The following is a 12,312-nucleotide window of genomic DNA, read 5'->3' as shown; positions in this document are numbered from 1 at the left end:
CCCATTTACCTCCATGCAGCGGCAGCGGAGCCAGGACCTGGCCCCTGACCTCCACCTTGGGGGAGTCGAGGCCGTAGCGGCCGCGGTCTATGCGGAAGGTCCAGGGGCCGCCCCGGCCGGGGTCGTGCACGGTCACGTTGATGAGCGCCGTGTAGTACTCCTGGCTCGCGATGTCCGCCCCGGCCGCGCACAGGCACCAGTGCAGTACGGCCAGGAGGACCAGGCCAGGCCGCCGGGCCCCCCTCCAGCGGCCAGCCATGCTCCGGGGGCTTGGGACGGGGCCGGGGACGAGGTCCGGGCTCGAGCCGGGACGGAGGAACCGCGCGGGGAGGCCTCGCTGCGGGCAGGCCGGGGCGAGTCGGTGCGGGCCGCGCTGGGAGGCGGCTCGGAGCCTGGGTCGGCTGGCCGGGCAAGGCCGGGCAGAGCAGGCGGCAGCAGCGGGCGGGTGGCCGCTTCTCAGCGCGGCTGCTGCCGGCCCATTCCCCCGCCCCGTCGGTCAGGGTGGAGAGGGAGCGCCCGGGCGGCCAGCTTCCCCCGCAACACCCCGGGCACGGATCGGCGACAGGTCCATGGAGCCCAGGCGGGCGACGAATCGGCGGGGCCGCTGCGGCGCCGGCTCCTCCTTTCGTGCCCCGCCTCACTCAGAGCCCCTACCCCTGGGCGGCGCGGCGGCGACTCAGGATGCCCGGGGCAGACAGCTCCGCTCCAGCCCTAGCCCAGCTGCTCCGCCCGGCTCCGCTCCCCCTCGGACGGGAAGGCGGGACCCGCCTGGAGAGAGGAGGGGCGGGGAAGGGCGGGGCGCGCCTGGGGCCGGGGCTGTAGCGCCTCCCCTCGGGATTCTCGGGAGGAAAGCGAGGGCGGGGGTAAGTGAGGAGCTGGGACTAAGGCCGGGCCTGCACTGCCGACCCGACGACTAAAGCGCCTCGAGGACCGGCCTGAGGTCTCTCCTGAAGAGAAGCAGGGAGAGCAGGACCGAGGCGGGGGAGGGGGGGTGTAGAGCTCCAGTCACCCGGCTGGCTCAGACCAGCCTCCCCGCCCCAAAGGGGCGACAGCTGCCGCGCAGGCGCAGTGGCCTAGAACTGCCCTTGCCTAAAGCCACGAGGCATAGTGTGAAAGGAGCGGGTCTTAGGGGGAAACGGAGAAAAGCGCCCTAACTTAGAGCCAGCGTCCGCTGGGGCGCAAAGCTGCACCGGGAACTGACGGGAGGGAAGAGAAGGGGCGGAGAGGCTAGGATATGAGCTGGAGGCGAAGAGGATAAGCAGCTCTCACTATAAAATAACGTAATGGATATCGAGATTGAAGTCCCTCAGGACCGGTGTTCAAGGTTTTGCTCCGCTGCGTACGAGTTTTAACCCTGGCCAAGTGGATGAGTCTCTAGGCTTCGGTTTGCCTATTTGTAAAATAAGGACGCTGACATAGAGATGATGGGGGGGGGGAGATTCTCCAACTATAAATTGTGGTTTTCCCAGTGTGGAGTGGCCCCTCACTAGCTACGAGCTTTAGTTAGGAATGCGCTCCACTTTCACCACCAATCCCCCACCCCTTATAGGGCAGATTGGATGGATTTCTTGCTTTGCACCCCATACAGGTTGTACCAGCCCAGCTTGTCCCATTTAAATAAAAAACTTGGGTTCAATTTAACCTACCAAAAGTGGCTTATTCTAATTTTCCATGGCCTTTGCCAATGTTGGTGACCAGGCTCAGTAAATGTTAGTTGAGTTGAGCTGAAACATTTGCTGTTAATGATAATGTTGACGAGGTTAAACAAGTCAAAAATGGGAAAGGCTATTCGGTAACCCTCAAAAGGACTAGGGGGTTTTAATCCCAAAGCTCAGTGGAATTCAAGATAACCTTGCTCTCAAATAAACTAATACAATCTTAGACTTCCTTAAAAGAGTCAGTTGGCAAGTTTTTATCAAATGCTATCAGGTACCAGTCACTGTGCTAAGAGCTGGGGATACAAAAAAAACAACAACCCCAGAAACAATCTCTACTTTCAAGTTCCCATTTTAAAGGAGGAGATAACATTAACTAGATTCATTCAAGATGTAGATGGAATGTAATCTGAGAGGAGAAGGCATTAGCAGCTTGGGACACCTGAAAAAGGTCTTCTGCAGAAGGTGGGATTTGAGCTGAGTCTTGAAGGAAGTCAGGGAAAGTAGGAGTCAGGTCAAAAGGGAGAACATTTCAGGCGTGAGGGACAGACAGTGCAAAAACTCCAAAGAATTGGGAGGTGGAGTGCTCCTTTCTAAGAACTGCAAGTAGGCTGCAGCTGCTGTAGAAGAGAGAAGCACAAGAAAATTGGGGAGGTTGAGAAAGGCCAGGTTAGAAGGGCTTCTTACCACAGAAGTTTAGATTTAATCCTGGAGGCAATATGGGGCCACTGGAGTTCCCTGAAGGGGAATGGTGTTGGTTGGTAACATGTTAGGGAGGTAACTATCTTGCCATTTTCTGTTCTAGTAAGGTCCTTTCTACAGTACTGTATTCAGTTTTGGGTGCCATGTTTTAAGAGTAGCCTTGACAAACTAGAGCCTCATATAGAGGACAGGAAGCAGGATTCATGCTTATATCCTGTTTCTTTTTTTTTCAATTTTTACTTAGTATTTATTTTTTCCCAGTTACATGTAAAAACAATTTTTAACATTCATTTTTAAAACTTTGAATTCCAAATTCTCTCCCTCCCTCCCCAGCCCTCATTGAGAAGGTGGGTAATTCTACATAGGTTATGCATGTGTAGTCATGCAAAACATATCCACAAATACTATTTCGTTTTAGAGAATATGCATACATGGATAACTTAACCAGCTCTGAAAAAATCTCATCATAGCACCCAGAAAGACAATAGTATTAAAGAGAGGGAAGGCCTTGAAGTCTGGAAGACCTAGGTTAAGTCCTGTATCTGATACATATTAGCTATGTGATCATGGGCAAGTTACTAAACCTCTTACTGTTTCAGGCAACTAGATAAGTTACAGATGAATTGATCTCCTTTGGTGGAGGGAGTTTCCACACTTCTGAGTGTAGGAAATGTTTTGCTTTTCTGTTTATCTCTTTAGCACTGAGCACAATGCTTTGCACATAGTAAGCATGCAATAAATGTTTTTCTTTCCTTCATTCAGAGTCAAATAAAATCACAGGTCAAATGAAACTTATGGAGGGTGGTTTAGGAACAAAAATTTCCTGCTACTAATGTCTCTTAAGGAGAGACACTGACTAGATGGTCACTTGTTGAGAATATGGTAGATATTAGGATACTGGCTGGAATAGATAATTTCTCAGGTTCCAGTTATTAAGGTTTTGAAGAGTCTAGAAACTTGGCATACGAAGAAGAGCTGAAGAAACTGGGAAGCTTTAACTTGGAGAAAAAAAGACAATTTGGATATTACAAGCTGTCTTCAAATATTTGAAGGAATATCATGTAGAAGAGAGAACAGATTTATTCTGGGTGACTCTGGGGGCAATATCTGGATAAAAAGAAACATAAAGGGATCTGTATAAAGTGCTAAAAATTGGAAGGATGTGAAAGGTATAAAAGCAAAGGCTTGTACTTGGGTCCAAGAATTTTAGAAGGCATGGTACTTTGGTGAATTTTACATCCTTTTCCTAGAAGGGGTGAAAGAACAGTTTAACTAAAGGAGCATTTATCAGGTACCTACTACAAAGATGAAGAATAAAAGTCTATGCTTTCAAGGAATTTACACAAATAATTACAATAATACAAGGAGACAGGTCTACATAAATAAGTATAGTAATACAAGGTAAAGTGTGACAGGGACAAAGGAGACAGTGAAACAAAGTGCTTTAGGAAAATTTCAGCTAAGGAGTCAGGATGTGCTTCACTGAAGAGGAAAATTGGGCTGAGGTTAGATATTAAGGTCATGCTGAGTATAGGAGTAGAGTGCTTGTCCTCCCATCAGCTCAAACTCTCTCTCTCTCTCTCTCTCTCTCTCTCTCTCTCTCTCTCTCTCTCTCTCTCTCTCTCTCTCTCTCATAAACAAACCTCTTCTCTAGGTTTAAGGGTTGTAATGATAACAATGGAATTGACCAATGAGAATAACTTAAGATCTAATTGTTTTCTTGGAACTGGAGGAGAAAACCAGAGAACAGACTAGTGAGATGCCCCAGGTCATACAGGCAGTTAGTGAGTGGCAGAGCCAGGCTTCAAATCCAGGTCTGCTGACTCCCTAGATCAGCTCTTTCTATCACATTGTAATCCTATCTCTATGCCATTTTCTTTGGCCATTTTGATTGGCAAGGTGAGCATGAACTAGATCTGGAAAGCTTTTTAGCTCCTTTCCGATATGCTATGTGTCTAAATTAGCTGCTGGCCATTACAATATTTTGAGGGGTCCCTGAGTTGGGCCCTGCTATCTAAGAGCATATGAAACCTTCAGAGCAGTATGTCTGCTAGTTGGCTGTCATTGAAGGAAGGAGACTACTCATTTTGTCTATAGTGTGTCCTAACCTAACCTGTAAGTGACCTGGAGAGGCCCTCAAAAAGAGATATATGGAGTCACATGAGGCATTTAAAATTTATTTTCTTTGGAGTATTTATTTTTAAAAGTTGGTTAGTGATTTTGTCTAGTGACTCATTGAACTGAATGCTTACAAGTCTAAGATGTCAGACAATCCAGTAGGGTGTGTGTCTTATGTTTCTGGGCGGAGTCAAGGTAAATTAGATAGCTGGCATAAGTACAAGGAAGGCTGATCAGGAGAGTTCCCTAATTAACTGAAGAAACTTCCAGGAGAGTGAGCCTTTGCCTAGAACTTTTGAAAGAACCTCCTCTTTTGGATTTATGGACATGCCCATTGGCCCATAAGAAGAAAAACACAATTCCTAGTTAGGTCTAGGAGATTGAGATTGCCCCAAATAAAAATGGCTGGTTGGAAGCCTCTTCTTGACTTTTTATGGAGACCAGTGACTAGAACTGAAATGATTTGGTTGGTCAGGGCTATGCAGAGGATGGTCAGAAGAGTTATCTTGCTTTGGTGTTCTATAAAAGAGAACTGACAGACTGCTATCATTCCTTTTTTGCTCTTTCCCTCTTAGGGTGAAACTTGCTTCCAGTTTAGGGATGCCTGTGCATGTATATATCTTCCCACTACCGGGAGCTGTTAATGGATTGAAAATAGACTTTTCTGGTCTAAAAGATGGGCAACAACCAGGGCAATGGTGAGTATTCTGCAGTTGCGCATGCCAGAGGCAGACCTATGTTTGCTTGGACAGCCTGAAAGGAGAGTTTATGTGTTTCTTAACCCCAACTTCATGTGTAAAGGAAGAAGGATCTTGATTTTCTAATCAGTACATTATGATGTCAGAATTTAGCTTTCTAGCTAGAGAAGGTAGCTTTCTTAGGCAGCACCTCCAGCCTTTGCTTCAAGAGGAGCTCCGAGTTAGAGAGTTCCTGAATAATATGCATGTTGGAAAGAGAAGACTGGTCAAGTGATCTTTCCAGCTGGAGTATTGATAAAGGACCTGTCATTACATGGGGAAGCAAGAGATCAAACTTTTCCCTCCTCTTGGTTCTCACTATTTCTATAGTAAGTTATTATGTAACTATATGATTACTATAGTGAGTTATTATGTAACTATATGGTTATATAATTATTTTATTACTGAAGTGAGTTATTATATTACTATGGTTACATGTGGTATAGGGTAAAAGAGCCTCTCTAGCAGCCCTAAAATGTATTTGCCTTCTGATGATGTCTCAATCACACAGTAGCACTCTGAGTTTGGGACAGTGGGAGACACCGGTGGGTTAAGATCTTATGGAAGAGAGGAATTTCATCTGAATGTCACGGTGTTATTCTGCTCACAATCACATTTTAAATTCTCTTCTTAGGAGAATTTATGAACTACTTTGAGGTCTTTACATGTTGTGTGATCCTATGAGTCCTTTGTGTCTTTTTCTGTGGGGTATAATAAAAGTTGGTCTCTTTCTGATATGCATCTGTTACCTTGAGGGTATACACGCACACACACATATACACATACATATGTGTGTGTGTATGTGTGTGTAAGAACCCTGTTACATTTCTGGAAACCTAGACATAAGCTTTATTTTTTGGAGATTTTTCTTAATAAATTCTGGGTGGGGATCTAATGAATGGGAAAAGATATTCATCTTTGAGAACTGTCCCCCCAAACAAAACAGATTTGTGTGATCTCAGATCTGGGGAGAGGAAGGGAAAGTACTAAGCTGCGTATTCTATAAGGAAGAATTACTTTCTAATAATTAGAGGAATTTAAAAATAGAATGGATTGCCTTTTTAAGATTTTGATCACAAGACTGCTAGAAATTTTGGGGGAATGTTATAGAAAGAATGAGGGGCAGCTAGGTGGTGCAGTGGATAGAGCACCAGTACAGGAGTCAGGAGGACCTGAGTTCAAATCTCACCTCAGACACTTGACACTCACTAGCTGTGTGACCTTGGGCAAGTCACTTAACCCCAATTGCTTCATCCTGGGTCATCTCCAGTCATCCTGATGAATATCTGGTCACTGGATTCAGATGGCTCTGGAGGAGAAGTGAGTCTGGTGACCTGCACAGCCCTCCCTCACTCAAAACAAAGTCAAGTGCAAGTCATGTCATTTCTCTGATGGCATGGTCTTTTTGCCAGTGAAGGATGAACACCCCCACCCCCCACAGAAAGAATACTTGCATTGGATGAGAGGTTAGACTAGATTGACCTCTAAATACCTTCAGACAGTTTCAGAGGGGAAATTTATAAGGGGAATGAATGTGAAGCAGATGACTGAGTTAATCACCAGGAGATTTACACATTTTGACAGAACTCTGACCCATATACTGTGCTAACTGTTAGATAGGAGAGAGGGAACGGAAAGCTAGAGTATACTACAAAACAGAAGTATTAATTTGTTCCATTGGAATTTTCCAGAGTAGATGGGATCCCCTGAAGTCTTAAAAATGATCTTTTGTCACCCTTTATCTCTCTGTAAGGATCACTTCACCCAACAACACCTGGAGGGAAAGCTAACAGTCATCCTCTATCAGCTGCAGAGTGAAACAGCAGGAGTGGCCTGGAAGAAATGAAAAAAAAACCTTATATAATTGAAATTACAAGAAAAACTTAAGGAGAAGGGAATATAATTACCTGAATTGGAGTCTGGCCAGAATACCTGTCTTGTCTGTGTCTTATTTAGGAATAGTATAAGTGTTCCAAGAAATTAGGTCCTTTCTTCAGAAGAACCCAAAATAAAACAGAGGGACTATTTTTTAGATTGCTAAAAAATTGAAAATATAAATTAAAGTTCTAATTTTCTTTTTTTCTTAATTTTATTTATTTTCAGTGTTCTACAATCACTACCATATAACTTAGATTTTTTTCCCTCTTCCTCCCCCCTACCTTTTCCCTCCCTCCCTGAGGTAGCATACAATTTTATATAGGTTCTACACATACATTCCTATTAAATACATTTTCACTATAGTCATGCTGTGTACAAGAATTAAAATGAATGGAAGAAATCATATAATAAACCAAAACATAATACGAAAGAAAATGATCTGCTACATTCTGCAATTGAATTCCGTAGTTCTTTCTCTGGATGTGGAAGGCATTTTACCTTAAAAGACCTTGGGAATTTGTTTAAGTCCTTGCATTGCAATGAAGTTCCAAGTCTACCAGAAAAAACTCTTGCATGCTGTGGTCGTTGCTGTACACAAAGTTCTCCTGGTTCTGCTCCTTTAGCTCAGCATCAGATCATATAAGTCTTTCCAGGCCTCTCTGATGTCTTTCTGTTCATCATTTCTTATAGCGCAATAGTATTCCAATACATTCATATACCATAATTTATTCAGCTATTCCCCAGTTGATGGGTATCCCCTCAATTTCCAGTTTTTGGCCATCACAAAGAGTGCTGCTATAAATATTTTTGTACATGTGGGATCCTTTCCCATTTTTATGAACTCTCGGGGATACAGTCCTAGAAGTGCTATTGCTGGGTCAAAGGGTATGCACATTTTTGTAGCCCTTTGGGCATAGTTCCAAATTGCTCTCCAGAGTGGTTGGGTTGGATCAGCTCACAGTTCCACCAACAGAATATTAGTGTTCCAACTCTCCCACATCCTTTCCAACATTTATCATCTTCCTGTTCTGTCATGTTAGCCAATCTGATAGGTGTGATGTGGTACCTCAGAGTTGTTTTGATTTGCACCTCTCTTATCAATAGTGATTTAGAGCATTTTTTCAAATGACTGTAGTTATCTTTAATTTTTTTCTCTGAAAACTGCCTGTTCATATCCTTTGACCATTTATCAACTGGGGAATGACTTGTATTTTTGTACATTTGACTCAGTTCCCTATATATTTTAGAAATGAGGCCTTTATCACAGATACTATCTGCAAAAATTCTTTCACAGTTTTCTGCATCCCTCTGAATCTTGGTTGCATTGGGTTTGGTTGTGCAAAAACTTTTCAGTTTAATGTAATCAAAATTATCCAGCTTTCTATCTCTTCTTTAGTCAAAAATTCTTTCCTTCTCCATAAATCTGATAAATACACTATTCCTTGCTCCACCAATTTGTCCAGAGTATCAATCTTTATACCTAGGTTGTGTACCCATTTGGACTTTATTCTTGTGTATGGTGTCAGGCATTGATCTATGCCTAGTTTCCACCACACTGTTATCTAGTTTTCCCAGCAATTTTTGTTGAATAGTGAGTTCTTATCCCAGAAGCTGGGGTCATTGGGTTTATCAAACAGTAGATTTCTATATTCATTGCCTACTGTGTCTTGAGTACCTAGTATATATTCCACTTGTCTACCCTTCTGTTTCTTAGCCAGTACCAAGTGGTTTTGATAATTGCTGCTTTATAAAACAATTTGAGATCTGGTAGTTCTAGGTCACCTTCCTTAGCATTTCTTTTTGTTAGTCCCCTTGATATTCTGGACCTTTTGTTCTTCCAGATGAATTTTGATATTATTTTTTCCAGCTCTGGAAAATAATTATCCGATAGTTTGATTGGTATGGCACTAAATAAGTAAATTAATTTAGGTAGAATTGTCATTTTTATTATATCGGCAAGTTCTAATTTTCTTAAAACAAAACAGAACAGAAAGGTAACGATTCGATCTGGCAACCCAAAGTAGAGCTGTAATGGTAAATATATTATTCTGTAAATAATACTGTAGAGAATATATTCCTTGATGATTTAACAACTAGCTCTGGGAAAATGCCACTTAAATGGTTAACATATGGTATCCTAGTTTCTGGGACCTCTCCTTTTATTATTTGTAATGTCTCACACCCACCCTCCCCTTGCTGTGACTACCACCCTCTCCCAGGCCATTATTACAAAATTTTAAAGTTGGAAGAGGCTTTAGTGTCTGTCAAGTACAACTATCCTCAGAATGCCTCCTTGCTACCTGATAAGTGGTCATCCAACCTCTGCTCAAAGACCTTAGGAAGTATTATTCGCCAATCCCCATATCAAGCTTAAATTTGTCTCTTTGAAACTTTTACACATTGTTCTATTCTCCTCTGAGTCAGACAGAACAGCTCTGATCCTTATCCTACATGACAGCCCTTCAAATACTTGAACGAAATTATGTTTGTTTCCTTTCCTCCCTTCTTAGTCTTTCCTTTTTCAAGCTAAACATTCTCAATTTCTTCAACCCATTCCTAAATGAGTTGGAAACAAGGCCTTTCATCATACTGGTTTCCCTCTTCTGGATGCTTTTCTCCTTGACGATGTCTTTGCTAATCTGTGACACAGAGAACTGAACAGTGAGTTTGTTCCAGATAGGATGTGAGGGACTAGCATTACCTTATTTCGGGAAGAAATGTTTCTAAATGCATCCCAAATTCACATCAGTTTTTTGGACTGCCATATAACTCTATTGGCTCCTATTGAACCTCCAATCTACTAAGAATTCCTGATCTTTTTCAAACAAACTGCTGTCTAGCCTTTTCTTGGACTTGTGTGTTGATTTAAAAAAAATACAATATAAGATTGTACAATTATTTCTATTGATTATCATCATCCTGGATTCAGCCCAAATGTTCTAACTTGTCAAGATCTTTTGGGATCCTGACTCTACTATCCATTTTATTAGCTATCTCTCCTAGATTTGTATCATCTGCAAAATTGATAAGCATTCCATCTTTTTCTTTAAGTCATTGATAAAAATGTTAATCATCACAAGGCCAAGCACAAACTCCTGGTGCACTCTGCTGGAGGCCTGCCAAGTTGACATTGAACTATTAATCACTTCTCTTTGAGTCTGGCCATTCAACAAATTCTAAATCAATCTATTCATATTATCATCTAATCCATGTTACTTCATCTTTTCTACAAAAATAATATGGGATATTTTATCAAATGTTTTGCTAAAATCTAGTTGAAAAACATCTACAGTATTCACTCTATGTATCAATTTAGTATCTGTAAAAAAAAAAAAAAAAGGAAATGAAGTTACTGAACATGACCTGTTCATGAACTTGTGTTCTCTTTCTGATCACCACTTCCTTTTTAGATATTTGCTAACCATCTCCTCCATGAGCCATTATAGAATTTTCCCAGGATTTGAAGTCAAACTTGTTACTCTATAATTTACAGACTCTTCCTTTTTAAAAAACAAGATATCTGACCCCTCCTGATATTTAGTACCTCTCCTGCTCTCTGTGACCATGCAAACATTACTGATAGTACCTCAGCAGTAGTATCTACCAGTACTTTTTGTACCTGAGGATATGCTTCCCCTTGACCTAGTAGATCAAATTTATCAAGAGCAAATAGGTGTTCTCTTGTAATCTCCTTGCTTATCAACTCTCTGCTAACCATTTTGGTCCTACCATTGGCAGTAAAGACACTTTGTGGGATTGCTCATATTTTGCATTCATCTCTGACCTTCATTCATCTAAATATATTACATAGCAGTTATCATGGAAAATTGGCCAGGTATAGACCTTCTGGAACTGGCCTTAGCTCTCTGTTTGCAGTGTTTTCCTTTGAGAAATACCCTGTTAAATAAATCTCTCTCAAAGCAACTGGTAGTGGACTTTGGAACTCAGAAGCTCTGGAGCTCAGAATTATTCATGAGGTAAATTGTAATTGTTGCTGACATCTCAGAAAACAGAAAAGCAGAAAAAACTATCAGAACTCCAAGATCAAGGAACTTCATTCTTAGGTTCAGTGGGGTAAATATATTCTGTGCCAATATGTGCTTCTGCTAAAATTCATCATTGTTGATAGGGATGAGGGAGTGGGAAGAAAAACTCCCTCTAGCTCCCTTGGTGGACATCCAAGGGAGATGAAGTCCTAGAAAAGAGTCTCAAGGTCAGGACCTTTTCCACAAGTCACTTGTAGGCCATGAAGTAGGGAGTCATCCCAACAAGAGTCCATACCACCTGACTCATATATAAATCAACTTCAACCCAAGCCCAGTAACTGGGAACCAATCGAATATTCCCTATATCTGTCTAAGAACGGTCTCATGCCCATACCTAGCCAGAAGGAGTTGCTCCCTTCTGGCAAAGGTCCATCCCTTGGAATTTCCCACATGGATTGGGAGAACTCAAATTGCCTGAGTCTAATCACTCCATTACACTTATTGACAGAAAAAAATGAAAATAAATAAGAATTGAGCACCTCTATCCTCTCTTTTGTCAGTTCTCTTTGTCCTATCCATCTCAAGTTGCATTTCTTTCTGTCCTTCTTTGATCCTTCTCTTTTTCCCCAATATAGTCAAACAAACAAAGAAACAAACAAAAAAACTCACCCTTTTGTTGTTTTTAGTTTCCTTAAGCAGTCTTAGTACATTCTGAACTTTAGCAATTATTCTGAGCTAGGCCTAGCTTGGGTCAGACCAGTGATTCAGGATTGCGATTAGGATGATGTGAGACACTGTGGACTATAAGATGTAATAAAAACTTTATTTAAGATGAGGTTAAAAAGGTTCAAAAGTGAACTAATTCAGATGAAATGCTACTTGCCCTCTACCTCCACAATTACCTTTGAAATCAGCAATGTTAGATTAGAAAGGTGCCCCCAAAAGACAATGGAAATTCCACAAAACTTTGAACACCAACTCCTTATAGAATGGATCTTTTATGCCTCTAGTATCAAGGAAGCCAAACCAATGTTTATCCCATAAATGACCTCCTTGCCTTTTTAAAGTGAAACCATCCTAATCTATATAAAACAGGTGCTACTGAAATACTAATTATAGTGACAAGAAAAGAAAAAAACATGAAGGAAATAAGCATAGGCAAAGAGGAAACATAATTGTCTCTTTTTCCAAATGATATGATAATTTATTTAGGGAACCCTAGAAAGTTAACTTAAA

General features: G+C 41.8%; 1 protein-coding gene and 1 long non-coding RNA gene across 5 annotated transcripts in view; one reads left to right on the top strand and one right to left on the bottom strand.

The window, feature by feature from the left end:
• Positions 1-664, bottom strand: part of RNF130 (ring finger protein 130) — a 131,334-nt gene extending 130,670 nt beyond the window's left edge. The window contains exon 1 of one of the 4 annotated variants that reach the window (XM_072631256.1): positions 10-664. In XM_072631256.1, coding sequence (XP_072487357.1) covers positions 10-259 — 250 coding nt within the window. In that variant the 5' untranslated portion in view covers positions 260-664. The remainder of the gene's footprint in view (positions 1-9) is intronic. The other 3 variants (XM_072631255.1, XM_072631257.1, XM_072631254.1) reach the window with 3 other exon arrangements.
• Positions 665-1,017: 353 nt separating this feature from the next.
• On the top strand, positions 1,018-7,287 carry LOC140518812 (uncharacterized). Its single transcript, XR_011972023.1, has 3 exons — positions 1,018-1,324; positions 5,051-5,173; positions 6,966-7,287. It is a non-coding gene; the product is annotated as an uncharacterized lncRNA (long non-coding RNA).
• Positions 7,288-12,312: the final 5,025 nt, after the last annotated feature.

The sequence above is a fragment of the Notamacropus eugenii genome, chromosome 1, assembly GCF_028372415.1.
Source record: "Notamacropus eugenii isolate mMacEug1 chromosome 1, mMacEug1.pri_v2, whole genome shotgun sequence".
Lineage (NCBI taxonomy): Eukaryota > Metazoa > Chordata > Mammalia > Diprotodontia > Macropodidae > Notamacropus > Notamacropus eugenii.
Note: the sequence above shows the minus strand (reverse complement) of the source record. Positions and strands in the feature narration are given on the sequence as shown.